This window comes from Erithacus rubecula (genome assembly GCF_903797595.1).
Source record: "Erithacus rubecula genome assembly, chromosome: 3".
Lineage (NCBI taxonomy): Eukaryota > Metazoa > Chordata > Aves > Passeriformes > Muscicapidae > Erithacus > Erithacus rubecula.
Window position 1 is genome coordinate 64,885,694 of NC_136689.1, and position 24,330 is coordinate 64,910,023.

A 24,330-nucleotide genomic window follows, 5' to 3' on the forward strand; every position below is an offset into this window, starting at 1 on the left:
TCAGATATCAAAATACACCTAAAACCTCATCCTTTGTTTTAGACAAGTCAAACACACAGGAAAGGCCTTCTATTTTCCTCTTTACAAGTTTGAAAAGGAAGATGCTTTCAAATTAAACACTCCTTTTCCCCTCAAGAAGTCTCCCTAACAAACAGGAACACCCTGCAAGTCTACTGCTCTGTCACCTGTGTGGAAAGCACAGAATTTTAATGGGTATTGTGAGAAAGTCACTGCAACAGAAGAGTATGTGAGGGTGAACAAGGAGGAACACATTTGCCTGTGAACATTTGATCTCTGCATAATACTGTCTCTGGAACATAAGTTTGAGGATTATAAACAGGTGGTTTTTTGAGACTAAGTTATGTGATGCCAAGTTACTGTGAGCCAAGAAAATCTTAGTTTGGAAGCCTGCAGTGGTAGTTAAGAATTTATGTGCCCATGCTTCTGTTCAACCTATTTTATACTGTTCAGACAGACAAAAGTTAGGGATGGGAAAAGGAATGTATGCACCAGTGCTTTTGCTCAATGTATGCTATACTCTTCACGCAATAAGATGTATGGATGGATAAGAAATGTTTCTATATTCTTAATCAATGCCCTAATTTATAGTCACAGAACTAGTTGAACCAATTACCTTCATCTTTCTCCCCTGATTGGCTGTGGCTCTCTTCTGGGTTGCTGGTCTCTTCACTTAGTGTAGTATGTACAGTTGCGTCTGGCTCTTCAGCCTCTTCTTCAGCAGCACCCTCTAGCACTACAGGAGGGAGAAGGAAAAAAGAGAAAGGGAGTAAGCTTTTATGGAAGCCTTTTTTGGAAAGTAATACTACAGCCCTTTATTTTGAGGGGTTCCCTGACTACCAGATAGGTCTGATGACAGAAACACACCAGCAGTGCTAGTGCATCCAAGCAACACTCTCATGAGTGCCCAGGCATCTCCAGGGTTAGGAGATGCTGCTGCTTCTGCCAGTGGCAAAACCTGGGCAAACAAAGAAACCCCTACCAGCTTGGTCTGCAATATTCAGCCAGCATAAACAGGAAGAGAGAGCAAACTAGCCTATCACACAGTGGTGACATTTGATTAATAAACTGGAAGAATATTCTGCACCTAGAGAATTTCACACATGCACTACTCCCCTCTTCTCTTCTTGGAAGATTAACATTTACTCCAATACATGGATTCATGGTGGCCACCTTCTTCCTTCTAGCTGTGGTGAAATTACTACAGAGGTTTCTGGGACCATTTGGCACATTCCTCACATCCACTGCCCAAGGTTCCCACATGAGTTGAAGACATAAGTAACCATTGTATGTACCAAGAGAATTCCTCCACACCCCTTTCTGAAACCACAAACGTATCATGCTATCATTGGGGTTTAAGGAAGGGTGCCTGTTCTCTCTGCAGAATGACAGGGCAGTTAAACATCAGTTTTAGAAGGGATGGGGAATGATCAGCACATGAGAAATTGGAGTTCTCTGCCCACAGCCTCTGGAAAAGGTTATTTGTTATACGGAAAACTACTGATATGTTTTTGACAGAGAAATGCACCTTTATAATCTCACAAGCAAAATGTTTATTTCATTATGAAAACAAACACACTGTGGACACTTCATCATCTCAGATTTACAAATAACAACTAGTAGGCTCAATACAGGTTTTCCCTTTATCAAGACAAGAGAGACAACTGCCTTCAGACCACAGTTAATAGGGTTTCTTCCTTTTAAAAAAAATGACATTCTCAAGGATGACATGCAAATCAGTCATGCAACACATCTTCAAATGCTGTTTGAACAGCATTTGAAAACAATAAATGACAATGTTACCTCAACTGCCAACAATATGGAGCACCCAAGAATAGACAGGCAAAAAGAAAGGGCCCACCTGGTGTCAAACAGCTCCTCATTTCACACCATGCCAGACAAAGCAGTGCATTCAACCTTCCTACATTTTGCTGCCAATCTTCTAAGAAGCGTCACACAGATGATCTGGCACAGCAAGCCACTGCAGTCTAGAGACAAAACCTGGGACCTGACCAAGCCCTGCTAGTGTGAGGCTCAGGAGCACATCAACCTCTTAACAAACACTGCTTTCTTTCCATGTGCACCTTCAAAACCAGAAAAACAGACTAACCTGAACAACTCAAAATAACTTTTCCCTAATTATTTTTCTACTTTTCTGTATAGAAAATACTAGTGATCCCTGTGACACAGGGATTTCTTGCTCCAAGGTGAGGTCAAGCACAAATCCTTCTGTGTCTTCTCCAATAATTATGGGAGCCATTTATTTGCTTGGCTTTATTTTGTTTTAACTGTAGTAACTGCTGTAACTTTACTGTTATTTTGTTTGTTTTAAAAAACATTCAAGAGCAATATAATTATTTCTTTCTCCCCTGCCCCCATCTTATTTTAATCACTTAAGTGGTAGCTGACTTACTTCTGAATAAGCAACAGAATTATTTTCAGGACTGGCCTAAATCTAAAACTGCTTTCTCTATCTGCTTAGCAGTACCAAAAATAAGGACCAGTTTAAACTATTTGGAGGTATTCCTGTTTAAAAAAGTATGTGCTTTAGTCCTTAAAAAAACCCTAAACAAACAAAATACACAGTTCCTTCCAAAATACACATATTCATTCCCCTTTCAGTCAATACCTAGCACATTAATGTCACCACTGATACATCCTGGAAAAAAATCTATTGTGTAACTGTGAAGACTCCTGTGTTTGCCAAGGTAACTTTAAGACAGCTTAGTAGCTTCCCAGAGAACTTCAGTCAGAATTCCTAGTGTTGCTTTTAACAACACTGAAAATGGGAAATGCACAGAGAGAGCAGGCAGAATAGGAAGGCATATATGCACATTAAAAAACCCTACCTACTGTTTCAGAAAAACCTGACAACTTGCTTTCTTTTTTTTTTTTTTTTTTTGTTTTCAGGAAGAAAAATACATATTATACAATTATAGCCTTTAAAAATTTCTATGAGACAATGGTTATTTTTCTTTTCTGAATCCAAATATCTTCCTCCAAAGGCAAGCAAATATATATAGTCAGAGACCTTCTCTTTAAAACCATTTTCTGTACATTAAAAATTTCCAATTTTGAAAGCAGTCTAGAGATCACAACTGAACTGCTGCTGCATTCTTTTATTTACCTATGTATTTCCCACTCTCTTGCATGAAACAAAAATGCACCACTGAAAAAGACACAACTGCATGAGCAGCACACACAAATTTCAGACGCATAACTTTCTATTTGCAATAGGATATAGAAACAATAAGAATGCTGGGCCAAATCACTCCTTCCTGTGGGAAAACCCGTGGCAGAGTGCCTTTAGGCAGGAACATACTGCGAGATTTCTCTTGCAGTCTTTTTTTTTTTTTTTTTTTTTTGCTTTCAACTGGTTGGGGTTTCTTTTCCCATCTTTAAAAAAATGCATCACTGAGGATGGGGAAGTGTTGGGATTTTCTTCCACAGCAACTATGAAACCCAAGGAATCAGAGAGGCAGCAACCAGCACAGATGCTCTGTGCCACACTGTCTTCAGGACTGTAAACCCTCCCAGCTCACACCAAATGCCCTGGTGTGGAGGTTGTGCTGACAGAGCCTCCTTCCTCCCTCTCCCCAAAAGAAAACAAAGACCTCCAGGAAAAAGGATAAACAGGAAATAAGCTGAGAAACAGTGCAGCCTCAGGTTGCATTCAACACTGGACCAAAGCCTCTAGGAAACAGGGAAGTGGTCACAAGCATTCAAGTCATCTTCTGCTTTGAAGAAACCCCCCAGTGTCACATTCATCCTGTGTGAAAAGGAGGAAAAGCAGAGAGCAAGTGACTAAGCAAGAGTGCTGACAAATGGTAGGGGGGACAGGACCAGCAAGACAATGCAGCCCTCTCTGCATGGCCACACCAAGAGACCTGTCTTTTCTGCAGGAACGTGTTCCTTCCACTTGATGAGGTTGCTGACAACATGAAACTGAGGCAACTTCCATCCCACAGAGATCCCTATGGCTCCTGCTTCTGACAGAGGTCCACCCCTAATGCCCCACAAAACAAGCTAATGGGAGAAACACTGCAAAAGCAGAGCTTGTTTAAAAAAAAAAAAAAAAAGAAAAGAAAAAAAGAAAAAACCTTGTTGCTTCCCATTCAGTCTGTACAGGAAGACACTTGCTAGACCTGTTTCCTCCTTTGGGATGAAGCGTGACTCTACTGTATGCTAAAGCTGAGCCTACCAACAGTTACTCCCCCCACTTTGCTTATGTGTATTTATTTGGGGGGTTTTGTTTGTTTTAAGACCACTCTAAACAGCTACAGCTGTTTCTCCTTCTGGTGAAGAGCATCACAGATGAAGCAAAAAGGAGAACACAGGCCACAGGAGAAGGAAGAAGAACAGAGAAAAAATGATGAGTCTTCAAAGTCACAGTCACTTGACTTGCAACTGAGAGGCAGCTACACAAGCACAGAGCAGCACATCCTGACCCTTGGGAACAAGTCTCTGCTCCAGATTGCTCCACTGTCTTTGCACATGAGCTCTCCCTTTGGAATAGATAGGAAGAAATGCACAATACAGACAAGAAGGGGGAAAACCTGGTACACACAGCACAAAGCTGCTTATTGTTCTGCCTTCTGAAAAAAATTCACATTAACCTTAAAAGCAGAAGCCATGCACTAATTGGGCCAGGGAAAGATTAACACTCTTGGCAAAATAGTTTTATTGGTTTCATTAAACATACTGTAGTATTTAGTAGAGAACACAGTGGGGGAGAAGAAACAGGGAAAAGAAATGACAGGTTAGGAATGTTCACCCCCCCACACTCTGCATTTCAAACCACTTTTTCCCATGAGGTACAAACAGGAATTCTGAGCCTTCTTCATCATTTCCATCTTAGCAACACTATTAGTTTAGTCAAGGTTTTCCCACTGTTTTTTTTTTTCTAAGTGGCACAAAAAACCCAAGGATCATTTAAATGAAGGCCAGACCTGCTAGTATACAAATTTAGACAAGAACAGAACTTCAAAGGGAGATATCACATTTGAATAAACAAAGTTTACTGTTTACCCTTGAGATTATAATACCTAAGAATCGCTACACTGCACTCCAAACTGCTTCTGATGCACTGCTCTCCTACTAAGTTTCTACACAGAGGAGTGAATTTTACTCCCAGAGCACAAGGCAACCCTCCCAAGCACAAATGGTCACTCCCACCCCAACAGAGATGCGCGCTATCACCCGCACTACCTTTTGAACATAACTTCCCATCAAAGCTGGCAGGAAGGAAAAAGAGTGAAAAGGCATCGTGTGGGAAGAAAAAAGGGTTAACACTATTCAAAGCACTGCCTCAAGGCAAAAGAAAACCAAATGAACTAAGTTTTCCCAACTGACCTTTTTTAATACCAACTCTGCCCTTGCAGAAGTGTTGGTGCTGACTCTGCACTGAAGCAGTAGAAAATTACACTGGGAGCATCACCTCACTGTCACCACTGCTGGAGCACCAGTACAGAGCAGCCCATGGGGAAAGGAACACAAGCACAGAAATAGAGTGGCATGGGAGTATCTGGTGGCTGCTCTTTCACTTAACAGTAAAAACTAAGAATGCTACCCCAAAGCTTTTGAACTTGTACCTCTAAGTAACATTTTCCTCTACAAAAAAACCAAAACCAAACACAAAAACAACAACAAAAACGAGTAAAATCTACTGAAGGGTACTCTCTGAACACCAAAGAGGACAGACTCTTCTCTTACTATAAACTCTCTGAGCTATTAGTGAAAGAATCATTGTACCTGTGTTAGTGCAGGTGTAATACTTTGCCTCTTAAAATAACCCTGTGAGTCTATAACATCCATATGTCTAACTTGTACACAGATCCACCCAGACATGGAATAAACAAGTGAACCAAATGCTCATGGACATTCTTTAAAACCGAGTTATGGACAATCTTCTGGTGGGAGTGGGACAGGGGAAGAAGCACTAAACAAGAACAAGATGATCCCTGTATTTCCAGACTATTTTGCATGCTGTTGCTATAACACCTAACAGGCTAAATTTTAAATATTCAAACATATTTTCTCCTCCTGTTTTATTTCCTTGCAAGCATGATGGGATACATGTGTGCACTTAGTTTTTATGTAGCTTTTGAAAACTCCTTTTTGGTGACTTATGGACTAGTAATGCTCTTCAGGACTTCGGCTCAGATGGCCAGAAGCTTCTCTCCATAAAGCATACCAGAATCTGAACTTAGCTAATGCCTTCAGTGAACAACTCTGAATCACCATGATACTCTGGCATTACATTGGTGCAATACACTGAAAACAAGGAAGTTGTACTAATATAACAATGAGACATCATACGGGCAAAGCAGGGGTTTCCTGGGTGAAATTCACCTTTACAGGCCAACTGGTTTACAGCAATGCACACAGTTACCAGGCAGCATTAATACAAAATGAATTCATGCCCATCCTCTTGGCCCTGTGCTCCCTTTTCTAACTTGAAGAGGGAAGTCATGTTTGCAGCTTTTGCAAGCGCTGTGTGCTGTGGGAACAGCCCTCATGCAGGAGCCTGTGGTCGTGCTAGGCTAGAAAAGAGAACTCAGGCAAAAGCTGCTCCGGCAACAAGAGCGAAAGCGAAACCTGGTGGCCCCCTGGTTCCCAACAGGAAAGCCCAGCACACTTGGTAATCTCCTCATAGAGTCTGATCTCAGCCTGCACTGAGTTCCTGACCAGCACTGCCCTTTTCGGGGACAGCAGTGCCACACAGAACACACAGCACTGCAAGAACTACAATAACCTATGGCTGCATTTAGCATCAGCAGCTGCTGATGAATTTTGAGACTTTTCTAATACCTATCTGTGAGCTGCTCCTCATCTCTGCTGTTTGTATTAGCTTGTTGGTGAGTACCAAGCTCTCCAGGAAGCCTTTGTCACAAAACTGCAGTTAGCTTCAAGAGCTTGCTCAAACAAAAATAATACCGAGATTTGCAGGCAGCTTAACAAACTTGGGACCATGAACACCACATTTAGGCAACAAAATAAAGTCAGGGCAACAGGAGGGCAAAACAAGTGGCTCTAAGCAGACATCCATCCATTCCTTCCCATGCTGACAATTGCAAACACTCCTCCATCCTCATCCTTGCCTGCCTGCACAGCTGGGAGGAGGCCAGTGGGAAGGAGTCTGGCTTCCCCCAGTCACTGGGAATCACAGCAATGCAGGGGAACACGGAACAAGACACGCCTTGGGCTTTACCCAGCACCATCCCTTCCCATGCACCCTCCCCACTGGCTGAGGAAGGACACAAAAGCAATACTGTCTGTCCTTATAAGCTCTGCTTTGCATGTGTTCGGGGAGTGGGGACAGCTGTACGGACGGCTCGCAGAGTTCCAGGAAGTCGATGTGTTTCTTGGCTTTAACTCCCGTTTATTTGCCTTAGATGAAGTGGCGACCCGAGAAAGTCCCTTCACATCTCCCTTGGGCTGGCACTGGCTGCAGCAGGGCAGCACTGCTTGGGACATGGCCCAGGGTCTCTCCCCACACTATCAGTCTTCCCTAGTCCTGTTGCTGCATCTCTCACTTGGGCCAGGGCTGGCTTACATCCCACTGGGCAAGGGGACAGCCCTGGAACATGGTGTGGCAGAGGGTGGGAGCTCAGAGCAGAGCCAGAGACTGGAGGGAGTGGACCCTGAAGGCGGGACGGAAGTATTTTGCAAAGGCAGGACAGGTCAGGCAAGTGGCATCACATTGCCTGCCAAAAACACTGCCCACATACCCCAAAGGAGCCCAGGATGAGAGAGCAGAGGGGCAGGGGGAAGATGAGGCAAGGGCCAGTGGCCAACCCCACTGTGTATGTCTCCATGGCCAACAGGCCGAGGAAAGGGAGATGCACCTGTCCAAGGGGAGCCTCAGCAATCCTGGGGAAGCACAGCCCTGGGAGACAAAACCTCATCTCCTGCTGCTGCTGCCATCTCAGACAAGTAAGAAGGGATGAAGGACTGCAAAATGAGGAAATAATTAAAATGTAGCTTTGTATGTTTTTTGCTTGGGGTATTTTTTTTCATTTTCACACTGCCCCAACAAACCCACTTGACTTAAAAGCCTGGAGGGGATGTGGGAAAGCTATAGGTTAATGTCTCCTAATGTCACCTGTGTGCCTAAGCAAGTACTGTGCTGAGGGCATGAGATGTTTGCCCGAGAGCCCTATGGGTGAGCTAGTTGCATTGCAGTAGGGAGAGCCAGATGGAAAACATTTCTGAGTAACAGAGAAGAAAAGAACCTCCCCTTCAAATACTCGGAGTTACAGCACCCCTCGGCTCTGAATGAGGAGAGGCTGCAGGCACGCAGGGCGGGCGAAGCTGGATGCTGGGCTCAGCTGGGTAGCTGTGACGGAGATGCTGACATCCCTGACAATATATGGCCAGTCTAAACCACGGGATATCTTGTCCTTTTAAGGTGGGCCAAGAGCAAGCATCTGTGCAGCAGCAGCAGCACAGCCCCAGCCTGCCATCAATAGCCCCTGGTGTCACTGAAAAAACAGGGGCTCCTGTGCCATACCAACTGGCTGTGCAGATGCCTGGGCACCCACCCTGGGAGGAGACAATCCATCTGCTTGTTCCTCTGCACAGCATCACGGAAACAAGGAGGCACATTAGTAACAAGAGGAAGAAAGCCACGAAACCATGCGGCCGGGCTGCTCCCTGGCAATTGGTGCCTGCAGCTGTTGGGGAGGGAGGGAGGGAGGGAGGGAGGGAGGAAGGGAGGGAAGGAGGGCATGTCCCTGTCCCCATCTCTGTCCCTCACCCTGACGGCCACCAGCTCAGCCAAGGGCAGTTGGGAGCCAGCACTCGAGGTGAAGGTTTAAAGCAAATCTCTGGAGAGAGAAACAAGCAAACAATTCACCCCCTCACACTTGCTCTTCACATGTAGCCAGAGCTGTGTGTGTGTGCAAGACGGGTTCAGCAGGGATTACAGCAGCAGGATGAATCACACTGAGGAAGATACAGAAAGTCTCCTGTGCTAATGCCCTGGTTCTTGTGCAGTGCTCTGGCTGCAATTCTCTTCCTCCAAGATGAGTATTTTAATAGTTTCACAGGCAATTTTACAAAAATCATTCTGAAAATAGGATAAGCTAGAAAAATCTCCAGGAAAAAACTCCTCTTGGAATAGCTATGTCCCACATGGTGCTTCACCACTCTAACTACATCCATGTGCTATAGCAAGGAAACACAGGCAAAGCCCAAGAGGGAGAACATCAGTTTGCTTACTGCCAAGCTCCCAACCCATCCTTTGCAGCCTGAGCACACTGTCTTTGCAGGAGATTCCAGCACACTCTCTGCTTGGAGCACTGTACCAGGTAGCCTTCCAAAACATTTTATGCTTTGAAAGATAACACAGCAAAATGAGAAAAGAAAAAGTAGAAATTACAGGGGTTTAAACCCATTTCCTGGTGGTAGTGTTGACAACAATCAAGATTTTATCATGAGCCTATAGAATCTGATTGTGCTACATTATTTCACAAAATCTCAAGTCAAAATTATATTTTTTTGACTTTTGGAAAAAGGACAGACACATTACATGCTCAGCAAAATACAAAAAGCAAACTGGAGAACAGATTAATTTTAAAGCCCCAAGGTTTTAAGGATAACCATGATTTCAAATGCTCAACCTGTAATTTTTTAACATACAGGGATAGCAACACTGTCCCTTCTCTACATAGTACATTTTGTACTCTGGAACATATACCTTGCAAAACTAAAATGACTTTTTTAAAGACAGAAAAGAATTGCAATATCTCAGCATTTCTAACATTTTATTTAAAAGCCAACACAGCTGCACTTTAATGTTACTTAAAGATGGAAACCTACATCAAATTACCAAACTTGTTTTAAGCAGAAAGACATCCAACATGCAAATATTTTGCAGATAGAATGATTCAAGGGTTTGAAGCTCTTCTCACTGCTCTTTTCCAGGGAGCATGACTTGCTGACAGGATTAACTACTGCCAGGCTCACGAAGCTGGGAGACAGCTGCCACATGGCAGCCATTTATTACAAAGCTCCACTCCTCTAAAGTTAGGAAAGAGACAGGCTGTTTCATCTGTGTTATCAGCAGGGTTCCTCTGCCCCACAGGCTTTAGTGACTAGGCTTTTTCTAAACAAACACCTCCTTTTCTCCCCCACCTTGTTAACATCGTATCTTCCTGCATTCTGTTTCTGGTCAGCACAGAAACTATTCCCCTTATCACATCCTCTGAACAACAACAACAACAACAATCTATAACCAAGATAATTTGAAAAGTTTAGAAACACAAATCATATCCCTACCCCCTTCCCCCTGAATTAGGGAGTTTTGAGCTTGAGATTTTCAGAGGGGAGAGCACAGGCCACAGGGAGGAGAGAGAGAGATGCTGGAGCAAAGAGACTCAGAAATATGCTGTACAGCCCTCCATTTCCCATCCACCCTAGGAGGCACTTGTAATGTCAGCCTCCAACTGCAATATCCTAATGCCTACATAGCTTTTTCATGAGCAAGATAACTAGTAGCACTCCTTCCAAGCTTCTATCTCCATGCCAAGCAGAGTCTGCAGGCCCACAAACCAAAATCAACATCTGCCCCCCCACCATAAGAGGCACAAGCAGATCTCAGCTCAACCAAATCCTGCACTGGCTAGGACCAGGAACAGATATAAACCAACTACACAATCTCCATGTGATATTAAGCAACCATGTTAGACAATCATCAGTTGACATTCTGCTGGTATTGTGAGCCAGAGTTAGAAGATACAAACTAGCTGTTTTAATTTTATAGGTGGTTATCTGAGATATATATTTGCCACAGATGCTAAAAGTACAAAAGATCACTCAGACTGAGGTTTATTGCTTCGTCCAGGCAAGGGAGAAATCCAGCCTTCAAAAAATAGCTCTCTTCTACCACCTATGAACAAGGTGCTGTGAGTTTTGTGAGCACACCCACTGGCTTAGACCAGCTGGCCAGTAGCCTTTGGGCTTGTTTGCAGAGCTCTAAATTCTGAAAGACAAAGCTTCTTTCTTGGTTTAGTTAGGTAAATTAATGCCAGCAATAGATAGTCCTGGCAAGCCTCTCCAATTTGAGATCCACACAGGAAAGCCACTTGGAAAATTTTAAACAGCACAGCTACTTGCCAGTGGTACTCTTCAGTACGAGTTTTCTTTCTATTTTGAAGTACACATAGTGCAAGTAACCTGTGGGAGGTGCTTCCAGCACACTGACAAAATGAAACAGCATCTGTTCATCTTCATAAACTGCAACATGCATTCTAAGAAAGGGCATAGGGATCTCAATCATCAATTTCTTACAGAATTCAGAAGTCCCTCAGCTTTATCAAAGAGTACAAGAAGCCTTCTCAGGAACAATATATCTCTATCTGACCTGAAAAAATATGTATTTTCAAAACATGATCTACATACACACACATACAAATCCCCCTTCATCCACAACCATATCCAGCAGCTGACCTTCCGAGTTTCTTGCAGTATAGTCTATGCTCTGGGACTTTAAAAGCCTAGCAGGCATTTCTAAAGGATTTTACAAAGTACACTGGCCTGGCCTTGTAAAAGCTCATGAGGAATCCATGAAGGTCATCGTGCAGCTTAGACAGTCTGCAAACAGCATAATCCACGTGCTGGTGAGGTAAGAAATGACCAAAGTGGGGCAGATAGGCCTGAAGACTTCTGCATGGAATGTTTCCTCCAACAGTGCTGTAAACCCTGGAGGAAATGCCTGCTGATCTTCAAAGCCCTTCAGTAGGAACAGCCTTAAGTTTCCTGAACATGAGCATTCTGGTTGCAAGGCCACAATCCTCTTAGGCATACAGAGAAAAATATAAAAACAAAGGAAACAAAAAAAAAATTTAAAATCCACTAAGGTTAATAACTGCAAATAACCAGCAAGACTGACCCTCTACTTTGCAACGAGCTGTCGGATCCATCCAGCAAAGTTTTGATGTTCCTCGGCACAACAGCCACACGGATCAAGCAGCAGCTTACAATCTCTGCAGCTTTCCTTTTTCTATTCCAGGCACTCCTCCACACGTGTAGACTCCTGGAATACTCAGTTGTTCGGACTACGAGGGGATGCTACAGCTGTGGCTGCACAAGGTGTCCACCGTAACTATATCAAGGCCACTGCAGTGTGCTGCACTGCCAGCAGAATTTTAGGTACAGCCTTCAGTTGCCTGACGGGTTTCACAGGCGACCATGAGTAAAGGGGAGTCTGGACACCTGCACACTGCAAAGAATTGCAGGAAGTTTATTTCAGGAACGCTGGGGAAAAAAAAAAAAAAAAACAAAACAGACAAAATTGTGAACAGGTTTCTTCAGTAAGTGAAGTTTCAAGTTGCTATTCCTCCAGCCAAAAATGTCTGCTGCTAGTCCAAAACCACCCTCTCCTTCCAAAACGCAAATTCTACTGCTAGTGCTTCACACATTTCCATGAAACAGATGATATAGACAATTCTTGAAACAATTCACATACGAAAAGTGAAATTCATTTCCTTCTGCTGACTCCATTGATACATATTTAACAAAAACATCAGCCTGGAACAAACTCTATGAACTGTGTATAGGTTCAACCCAGTTCTGGGTAAACTAGTAGTTGCAAATTGAGAAAAATGAACAACAGCAACAAAAAGTGATCAAGTGGCCTGTGCACCCACCCCGATTTCTGCAGCAGGACAGCAAGAGTTTGCCAGTGGAAACTTGACTAATCACTTTCATATATGCACACATAGCAAAGCAACATTGAAATATCATAATCAGACCTACAATACTGAAAGTCACACTTCTTTTGAGGAGTGATGCTTCCAGATTTACATTTTCTCAGGCATATAAACATACACGCCCACACAGCCACCTTCTTTTAAATCTAAGCATGAAATCACCTTGCTTTAGAGTTTTAAGCCAGTACACACTGTAACAAAATTTTTATTTACGTGGATCTTGCTAAGGTCACTTAGAATATCTCTTCAACCAGAAGTGAAGAAAACCTTAAGTATTTTAAAAGAACCACAAAAGGAAAAAAAAAAAAAAATCTGATATTATTAACTGATTAGGTTGCAACTCTTTCAAGGAAAAAACTTACTTTTACCCAATTGACAGACTCAATCCTCCAAATTTCACACAAAAACTGTGTTCATTCAGAGCAAAAGTAAAGGACAAAGAAACCTCAACATGAAAACTAATATTTTCACTCAAATGCTAGATGGCAAGAGCTGTTTTCCACTTCCAGTACTATATGCCTCATAGAACTCAACCATACAATATAAAACAGATACAAGAGAAGAATTCAGGCAATCAGTAGTCATCTCAACCCATACAGCAGACAAGCATGTCTTATGAATGAGTTAAAACAGGAAACTGAAAGGAGAATGCAAGCAAAAACACTAATTAATGAATTATTTTTTACTGTAAGGTGAAAAACTTTCTTAACCTACACACTCATTTCACAACCGTTATCATGTAACTATCATTCTACCAAAATTAGAGGAGAGTCACCACCAGATTTGTTTCACTCATTTCTCCATGTGAACTTCAAATGAGGTTTCTGAAGCTAGTAGTTTTCTATCTACTAACAGCTGAAGACAGAAACTGGTTCTTTCCTTATCTGTTAGGGTCTGACAGGTCATGGGGGCTATGAAGGTAAGCACTTTCATAAACAGAAACATGTTCCGCATTCTCACACCAAACCTGAAACAATATTCAATACAAATTTGACATAAAAAATATGAGAGCTTACAGGTTCAAAAGATTCTCAGTTAACATACCCCTTTAAACTTCCTAAAAATCTCCAAACATGGACAATTTCTGAAGTAACAAGGTCTCTAAAATAGCAGTAAGCAGGCTCCCTGAAGGGTGGGGTAATTGGGAGTGTTATCACACCTCTGGGGGAAGTCACAGGCTCTATCTTGGCAGTGTTTCATCCCTTCATATACCCAGGGGACTGATTAGTTCATGATAAGCAATTAGGCACCCCAGGGAGGACGGTTAACCGTCTTACCAAAACAAAAAGGCTGCACAAATGTAAGTCTCATTAGATTAAAGAAACACTATCTGCAGAACAGCAAATTTGTGTTTATTCCCTTCTACTGGAACTTGCAAGTACTACATTTTGCCTACATATGGCACACACAATCTCAGAAATCCCAAATTTGAGCACGTACTTGCTGCTAAATTGGTAACAAATGCTCTGAAGCATTTTCTTTCCCAAGACACCAGTGCTGTGATGTAGGAAAAAAGGAGGAGGGATGGAGGGGAGGAATACAGTAAATACAGATTAGAAGACTTGAAGTAGCAATCCCATTCATTTAAATTTTCTTCCTCATTGTCAAAATAGTCCCTAACCAAGGATGAGCTGCAGAAAGTGGGACCTGGAAATGCTGTATACAGTGAATGCTGACTGAATTTTTGAATGAGACCCCCCAGTCAGCAGCAGACCCACCATGACATGCCTCGCTCCTAAAAAAAAATGTTCTGGGAAGCTCCTGTTTGCTGTGGGGCTTGTGGTGAGGCACCTATGCATATCACAGTCCTACCCATGTTAAATCTTTATCTCTGATGAAGCAGAGGGACAAATTCATCATCTTTTGCCTGCCAGCTGATATAAAGGCTCCAACACACCCTGATGCTGCTGTTCCTAACTTACATCAGTGTATTTCAAAGTACTTAGATGGCTTAAAATATGAAGGAATGCTTTTCAATAAGACGACCCCCTGTCCTTTTCTGTTCTTTTATCTTTTTTTAACAGTTTGCCATCCAGTGATAGGAGGGAACCCCAGCTGCATAGCCTGAGCTTTTATCTTCTGCTGACCATGCAACAACACAAAGCTCAGTGCTGGATTTCCTGCTGCTTGCCGAAAGGGGCTGTTCAGCTTGTTTAAATATTACTTGCCTTGGGAGCCTTGGAGTTGTGCCCAAGCACTGTACTGTATCTTCCCAGCATCCATTTCAGCATGTACTTTAAAGGTCTTCAGGTCCCATGTACTGTGCTCCCTCTCTGCTACGGGAGGAGTCTCCTGACTCCAGAAAAGAAAAGAAACCCCATTCAACTCCTCCCTCTCTCCCCATTTTCCACACTAATCCCTCTGCCTCATTCCATTACAGGTAACAGAAATCCCTGCTCATCCCAAAAGCATGCAAACACATTTAGTCCTGTGAACTGAAGCAACCACAACCAAGGTAAAAGACATTTTGGTACAAAAGGCTACAGCTAGGAAGAAATCAGATGCCACGTATCATGTACAGCAAACTACCAGTGTGCAGTGAGCAAGCAACCAAGAAAGTACAGTAGCAAAAGTGGATTGAGTACAGCAGCCTCCTGCCACACTAAATTTATAGTCTCCACCATGGATTTTAGAAAAAAAGAATCTTTAAACACAACCTTCTCTGAATTTGCAAACTTAATATTGAGGCACTTTCCTATCCCATTCACAGTGGTGATGAAAAAACCCCACGGTTTCCACAAAACCAGAAAGGATATTCTAGCCTTCAGGAATTCTTTCAGAAGCACTCCTTTTCACAATTACCGTGCAAACGGCAGGCTGGATTCTGGCTACAAGGTCAGGAGGAGATAACCTTGGCCAATAGAAATGATCTGCATCAGCCCAAAGGCAGCTCCAGGCCACCCATTAAGCAGCCCAGCAGGCCTCACTGTTAACCTGTGTGCAGCCAGAAACAGCTGATAGCAATGGAGAACAGGAGGTAAAAATCCAGATTCACAATCTATCCCTGACAGCTGTGGACACAGCCATTGGAACCAGGAAAACTTCAGTAAATACTGATGGTGAGAACTGCTCTGTAAGAAGATGTCTCTCATTTTCCATGGCAGGTGGGATGCAGAAGTACATGCACCCACAAGCTGATGCAGGATTGCAGGAAACTCAAGGCTAGAAGTGAAAACCTGCTTTTAATCCATTCTGCTTTGCCTCAGCCTGCAGCATACAGACTGATTTAACCTGATGTAAGCCACAGCTGTCATTCAGAAGGACAGACTGCCAGTCCTCACTTTACCCCACAGTTCGGGCCACGTGTCCTCCCTCCGGCCTCATGCCAGTTCTAGAGTTTGAACAATCACATGGTGATCCAGGATCATGGAACAGATCTGAATTGAAATTTGTGTTTGTTTGGGTTTGGTTTTTGTTTGTACTTAAAAATGCACATACATACAGTTTCATCAACAGCCTTCACACATGGGAGCTGAGACATAGTCAAATTACACCCTCTATTTGAGTGAGGGATGAGAGACCTGAGCAAGAATGTTGTTGGTAACTCTACTCCTGTGGTGCTGCAGTACCAGGGAAAGATGAAAAGATGTAGTGGAACGAACCCACAACCAGCTCCATCTCCAGACTCCCTCCTCCCACTCCCCCCTCGCTCCCTTCTCTCCAACTCAGAGCTCACTTGCAACATCTCTGCCATAAAAACATTAAAAATATATCTGAATTTTTCTTTTCTGATTAAACTCAGTGAAAACAGGTTCACAATAAAATAAACTACCACAATTAAAATGTCTCTACCACACCTCTCCCACGGCATCCCTGGATGAGGAGAGTAAGAGAGCAACAGCAGTCTTAGGCAATGAGTTAGTACTTTTCTGCTTACCTATCCAATTTTTCCTACATCAAGGACTGGGTGTAACTTTTGCAAAGTGCTAAGAACAAAACAAACACAGCTCAAAAATATCCACCTCCCTTCCCACATGCGGCCGAATTAAGCCTAATTTTCCACTTATTTGTTTGTTTGTAAATTTTTGTCAATGACCCTTTCCCCATGCACAAAGACAAAATTTACCCCCTCCAATACCACTCATGCTTCATTAAATCACATCAGTAACAATGCTGAAACAGCCTGCCACCCTGTGCCACATGTACCAACCACAGCTCCAGAGCCACCAGCAAGTAGGGCAAGCAGCTCACCTGGAGTCCCCAGCTACTTTAGAGACAATATTTACAAACCTTGGGCCCTTGGATTTAACATACAGTGGGAATGGCACACATGCTTCCACAGGGGCAGCTCACCTCCTAGAGAGATTGGTATTTATTGTAAAATGCATCACCTTAAGGGGATGGGATAGGATAGAAGTAGAGAAAAGAAACCAAAGCTGCAGAGGGACAGGACGTGTTGCCCTGAGCATGTCCTCAGGCACTGCTAGCTCACATTGCTTGCACCATCTGATCTCTCAAAGCTAAACATGGAATGTAGGTAGCAAGTCATAACGCTGTGCAGGCCTGGAGACGTGACCCATCAGCTGTTTCTACATTATAATTATTGCACTGGGGCACAGCAGGACCAAAAGTTTGCCTGGGCAGATTTCTGCAAAGTTCTGGCTTGTTAGAAATGACAAGGAAGGTCACATGCTGCTTTCAGATTTGTGATTACAGTCACTTTTCTGCAGGCCTGGCATTCCCTGTTTAAAATCCTCAGTCTGCAAGAAAAGTGGAAGGCCCAGAGCTGTTTCATGTTTTTCAAAACTGCATTAAGAAGTGAGATTGCACAGAACTGTGTGATCTCTCTCACCCCCCTTCACAAGATAGACAGGATTTTCACACAGATGCAGTGAAGCAGCACTCCTGAATCACCACTCTCTGCATTTCTCAGCTTGGCCATTTCTCCTTCAGGCCAATCCTGCTCCCAGGCTTTTTCTCACTCTCTTTTTATTTTTAAAGTTTCTGCTACTAATAAAAAGCCTGAAAACCTAAGTGCAATACCACCATTTCCTTGTATTATTATATTCTCTAGTGAACTGATTAATTCTCAGAGTGATCCTGACCCTCAGCTCCCACTGGGCCTCAATTGATGCAAAAGGCTTCTTTCAGATTTTCCTCCATTTTATTTTTGTACCAACAGAGTCCAAGTACAGGACTCAGTTTTGCAACTCTGGACTTAAAATGCAAATATCTTTACTTTTAGAAAATCTGATTGTTTCTATAACATACCCAGAATTAAGCAAAGCTCAAAGAGTGCAAGTCAGTAAGGAAATAATTTCATCTAATATATATTCAACACATTGTACTGTCCAAACTTTGCTCTGTAAGAAAACTTTAAATTATTAAGAGCCCAGTTTTGTCAGGTAGTGACATGAAGTTTAGTGCAACAGGTCAATGCAGAAACCATCAACAAAACCTGCAGAAGGACAACAAAAACCTGCAGCAATACACAGCCTTTTCTAACATTTCTGTTAGACAAAGCACGGCAGGCCCTGTAAATCTGGACAGAACAGCCCCTTTCCAAATGACTGCCTTCAGAAGACTCACAGACTTGAGAGATGCTTTCAGAAGGCCACTTTGTGCTACATCAAGCTTCCTGTTTGATATCATGTGGATTCACCCTGCCCTCCCACCCATCCCTCAACCAAGCTGAATAAAAAGCTTAGCACTTTTAGCATATTTCCTAACCAAGATGCACTCACAGCAAAATCACAGTGAGGGCCAAACACTACAGGATATTGCCCAAACTTCTAAGGAACTATTTTTTGCAAGAGCAGAGAGATCCTGGGATGCCAGGTGGTTAAAGGGAAGATGGACACAAGGATGACATCAGTAAGTGATTAACAAGTCTGTAGGTCAGAAAAGCACACTTGAGGCTAAGAGACCAAAACCTCTGTTAGCACAAGAAGAATTCCCATCTCTTAGAAACCACTATCTTATTTTCCTCATCCCCTCCCTGTTTTCCTTCTCCCTACTGTAATTTAGAACAGCAAGGCAAGTGATGTCTAACCATGCATCAGAAGAACTGGCTAATACAATGTCACCCAGCCCACCACATGAAGAAAAACCACCAATGAACCCTGCTAATGGTCAACTGCAAATTTTTGTTTACTGATGGTATTATACTGCCAGGGGTTCCCTTGTTTTTGCACACACACTGCCCTCTTACAAATGCCAAATCTGCTCAAAACCAGATTTACAAATACATGCACAGATATTCTACACATCTGCTTCCACCTGGTGGATTACAAGAGATGGAGACTGCAGCGTTTTTAAAACAAACAAGTAAACTCACCTCTAAAATTAGTTGATGGTAACTCTGTGGCCAAATGGAGAGAGGCAGAGTGGTCTGGCTCAGGGGCAAGGGAGAAGTTTGAAAGAAATTGAGTAAGAATCACTAAACTGTTTGAACAATTTTAAAACCATTTTTAAATTCAGTTTTTTTCCTATTAGAAAACAAACAAAAAAAGGGATTTTTCTTTCCTTTTGAGGAGTTCTTCAAAACAGAAGTAGACAGAAGTACTCGGTATTACTCTGAGGTGCTTAACATGAATAAATAACTTAAATCAAGTGTCTTGCTAAAGAACTTAAAATTCTCTTTTCACAGTCACCCTATATGTATATCATACATATACACTGTATATAATCAGGACCATAAAGTAATTTATTGCTAGCCAGAACTACAGAAACCAGGAGTTCTTTTAACACCTCAGCAAAGCAAATGAGAAATGTCAGGGAGTATCCTGAGAAACTCTCTGTTGCAAATTCTTTCAGGTCTAGTTTCTAAAAATTTCCTTGCTACGATACCTGCAAATGCAGCTTTGCAGTAACTTCCAGTTCCATTTTCATGCACATATGTTTAAATATAGCAGCAACCTTTGCCTGTGTATTGAGCACCAGGGGTATTTCATTCTCTGTGGCCAAGCTTTGCTAACTGGAGATCCTAGAGGTGTGGCACATTTCTTTTTTGCTCTAAATACTTCAGACTGGAAGCAAAGGTAAATATTACTCCAGCCTCAATCTGTTTCCCTCTTGCACCCACAGCAGCTCAGTACAATACAGTAAACAGGCTACTGCAAATTACACTCAAGGTTCATTACAAATCAAGGCCTCAGTCTTGCTAATGAACTGATACTAATAGGTTCATTCTGTGGAGGAGAACCATTAGCTTCAGCAGTGGTCTCTGAATCAGGAAGTTTGTTTACATCACATGCACAGGTATTTACAATCTTCTGGGCCTTTGTTTTTATTTGGGAGACCAATGGTGTTTGGCAAGGAGTGCAGATCTTGCCCGACAACTTTCAAACTACCCTTACTCCATATGGTGCAGAAGTGCCTACAGAGTAAAGCACATTTACAAAAACAGCATTTTCATCTTACACCAAATCCCTCAACCAGGCATTCTTTACCTATACCTGTACATCACAGTGCAAGAGAAACAATCAGACATTCCCCACGTGTGTTTTGCACCTGAAAGAGTGGACAAATATGGAGAAATATACACAAGATCACTAAGAGCTTACTCGAGATGTGGGACTAGGTTACCAAGGTCACTCTTTGCAGAGTTGAAATGACCTACTCTGCTCTGGAGCAAGACAGACATGAGGATGCTTGGCTATCACTGGATGCACAGCCCCTTTTACTTCCAAATTACAACAGACACTAGCACCAGATCACACTGAAGAAATCACCACTACCAACATCAGCTACGATAACAAATAATTTATTCAATTGATGGCTATAATTCCAATCTCCCATATACTTTGTCTTTTTCAAATCTCAATGCCTCTGCAATATAGCTTTGAGAACTTGAAGAAAAGGTCAACTATCTCTGCCTTGTTAGGGATTAAAGTTTGCCATAGGTTTTTTTCTATTTTCTATTAAAAAGGGGGACATGAAAGTAATTCAAAGCCTGAAGTCACATTTCCCTCAGCTTCATTCTCAGAAATGGCTGAAGAATTTTTTTTTTACCACTTACTTTTCTTTCAAAAACAAATGTGGCCTGAAGCTAAACATCTGACATGTAGTGTTTCAGCACAAATGGTTAAAGCTCTGCAGAGCCACATGCAAGAGAAAACAGGGGCAGGAATAAAGCTGCCTGGTTATCTCCAGTTGGAAATCCTCCTGGCAGCCTAGCTTTCCATGCAGAGCAACTTACTGACATTCTCTCTCCATTCCTCTTCCTGATGACTCACTACACCTGAAAATTAGGAAGTTGACTGAGCTCCCTAAAAACTGGTCTGGTTAGCCCTAGTCACCCCTTCTCCAAAATGGTGAAAGCAGACAGTGTGACATCTCAGCAGATGAGGTCTGAGACTAAACTGCTAGAACTGGCAGCAAACATTAAAGGTACCTTTTTTCCTCAAGTCCAGTTGCTTTCATGGACCCTCATTCCAAAAGTGAAGAGAGATTTTCAATGCATTTTTGGGGTTGCTGACATTAAGCTCACAGGATAAACTCCACACAGATTGTTCACGACTCAGAAAATGCTTGAAGAAAGGAAGCAGAAAAAACCTGAAATTCTCACAGTCACATAAGCCCAAGAGCCACAGCACTGCCAGTTTCCCATCTCATTAAGTCTCTTGCAATACTTGTTTTTGTAATCATTTTCCATGCTGTCTACACAAAAAAAGTACCTCAGAAGCCAGAATAACTACATTCCTCAAACATGGACCCTTTCCAGACTCACCCCAAACCTTTCTGTGCTTAAGGTCCTATACACACACGAACACACATTTGAACACAGCTCACTTACAGGCCTGGTAGTTAATTCACCTTCAAGTTGCTCTAATTTTGAGGCTGAACACTTCCTAAACTTCTGCATCCCTGATGTCAGTGAGGGAAGGAGGGCTGCCTGCTGCTTCCTGGGGATTCCCAGGTGGCAGGGCAGGACTGCAGTGCAGCCCATCTGTGCTGCCCTGCCCTGCCCATGCTGCTGCATCCCCTGCACACGCGGTGCCATCGCGGCAACCGCTGCGTGCGCAGGTTCCTTCTTCCTGAGAAATCGGCAGTGACAAACTGCCTGCCTTCCAGCTCTTCCTTTCCAACTCCTTTTTTTTTTTTTTTAAAGACAAAGACACCTCCTCCCCCTCATTTCCTCATTACCTCCACTCAGAAAGCCTGGGGCTTGCTGATCCCACGGTAGATGGTAAGGCCTTTGAATTAGTGTCTGCTGGCTGGTCTGGAACCAGCCTTCAGACAAGGCACACACCACAAACCCTCCTCCAGAAACTTTAAAATCCAAAATGCAAATACTCCGCCCATCACCTTGAATGCTGCCAGCCAGTAAAAATGTTAATAAAAGAAGTCACAGTGGGAGAAGTCTCTGGCTGCCTGCCTGGGGTCTGATGGCTGCAGGTAAGTTCTTGGGAGGAAGGGATGTGATCCGGTCACCACTGGAAGTTGCTTCCCTCAGCCTCTCCAGCAGATCCTGCACTATGAACCAGGCACTGTGTTCAGCTCTCCTGGGTTCCTACATTTCTCAGGCATAATAAACAGTAATGGCAGAACTCCACTCGAGAGCCACCCCAACTCAGTAGTGACTGTGTCCTCTTATCACTCTGCCATGATGCCACAGACATCCCGGGACTCAAAACCCCCAGTTCAGAAATACATCCTCTGTGACTACATCAAAACAAACCCCCTTTTGGAAAGGTTTTTAAAAACAAAAAGTCACAGTCCTTCTAATTTTTGTACAAGGAACAAGCCCTGCAATATCTGCTTTGTGTGTTTCAGGACATGAAAGCTGAATGATGCTGCCAGGAACAGCTGAAGGATGGAGGGAGAAGGAAAATTTTTGTGATGAATCCTCTTTTCAGAAAGTTTTAAAAATAACTGTATAATCACACAGATGCAATGCATTGTTCAAGTAAGTATGCAAGCTCGAAACAGGAACTATTTTAAAAATCACAGTGGCTTAAGTTTTTATATTTATTTACCGGTTTGACTGCAAAGGATAAATGATCTCCTGTAATATACAATCACTTTTCAACTTCAATATATAATTAACACAGGAATTGGTACCTTTACATCTTTCCTATGCATTTGTATCATAGACTCGATGGCACAAACACAAGGATGCTTACCTGTAAGGTTCATAACCACACCTCTGCACAAAAAAGATTACTGAGCAGTCTAACAAAAGGGTGTTTACTTTCAGTGCACCATGATTCTGTATCACTCAGCCTAGTTGCAATCTGTAACACTGATATCACTCAACTGATATTTACTGATATTTGGAGACAAAGGAACCTATGTTTCTCCCTCAATCAGATTTAATAAATCCACAAATGTCAAAACAAAACTAGTTAAGAGACAGAAGAATCAGGCCTTTGGGATGCTATACTGCTGTCTCCCGTGTGGTTAATTTTGATGAAGCACAGCCTTTAGCCAAGTCCTTTTTCACACAAACATCCATAGCTCAGAGACGATTAATCACCATTTATTACTCACCTTCTGGCAACACCCACTCTAAGCTAGGCACCATCCAGACACATTAAGACAGTCCCAGTCTGAAGGCTTTGTGGTAAAATCCTGATGGAGAGATACCTACAGACCCCCATGGTAGTCAGCACAGCTACTGGGATCTGCCAGAATAAAGGTGCTCAGAGGAACACTTCATCACAAATACCAGTCTTTCAAACAGGGACAAGGTATGTATGAAATACATCGGCTATACCTACTTTTCAGTACCTGTCAACTGCTACTGGTGTTACGGTACAAGTGAGCCTCGTGAAAGGATTTTGCTGAAGAAATAGGGTGAATCTTCATAGATCTATCGATCAGAGCCCCTCACTTGGTTACAGGAAAGTAGTTATTCTGTTCTTCTGCAGCATTAGTAACTTCTCAAACAAAGAAGCCTGATTGAGGCAGACAGTGAGGGGCTTATCAGCTTAGGAAATGGGAAGGATGGTCCAATTAACTGCCAAGCAGTCAGACATAATTCACTCTGACCAGGCCAATGAGAGACTAGTCCCAGAAATGCATGTCCTGTCCATTTATATAACACCCAAACATTCCCCCTTGCAAAGGCTTCCCTTCTGGAAGCATTGCCTAAGTAAGGAGCAAGCCAGTATAGGAAAATCCACCTGTATGGACCTGCATCTGATTAAGCAACCACCTGAGTGGTACAGGAGGCGTTGCCAGTCGCTACACTGCTGAACTCGGGCACGAACACACATCACCAAGCAGACAGCCAGAATGCTCTGTGCAAGGTTATCTGGGGTCCACACCACTGTGCTGTCTTCTCACACATCAACAAACAGGACAAGATGTAGAAGGTACAAAAAGGAAAACCCCCACCCTAGTGTAGGTAGGAAAGCTCCATCCCATTTTCCTGAGCTACTTCTGCCTAGCACAGAAATAGTCAGAATGCTATTGAAGTAATTTCACAATGTTAAAAACAAACAAGCAAAAAAACCTGAAGGCAAACCATATGTAAGAGCTGATTAGTTGTGAATCCAGCCACAGTGCTGCTCTTCATTTCCTCTGCCATGCTTAGTACCCTGCTAGCACAGGGTAAATAGAAAAAAGGCCAAGAGAAAGAGTAAAGGGAGAAATTCTACAAAAGATGCTAGAATGAAAAGAGAGAGTTCTCAGTAAACCAAAGTTCCAACTT

At 42.8% G+C, this 24,330-nt stretch overlaps 1 protein-coding gene across 6 annotated transcripts in view; it reads right to left on the reverse strand.

Annotated features, from left to right (window-relative positions):
* Positions 1 to 24,330, reverse strand: part of RREB1 (ras responsive element binding protein 1) — a 118,460-nt gene that overhangs the window by 61,342 nt on the left and 32,788 nt on the right. For 4 of the 6 annotated variants that reach the window (XM_079299880.1, XM_079299879.1, XM_079299883.1 and 1 more), the window contains one exon: positions 635 to 754. In XM_079299880.1, the coding sequence (XP_079156006.1) occupies positions 635 to 754 (120 nt within the window). Of the gene's footprint in view, positions 1 to 634; positions 755 to 11,911; positions 12,277 to 24,330 lie in introns of all 6 variants that reach the window. The other 2 variants (XM_079299881.1, XM_079299882.1) reach the window with 1 other exon arrangement.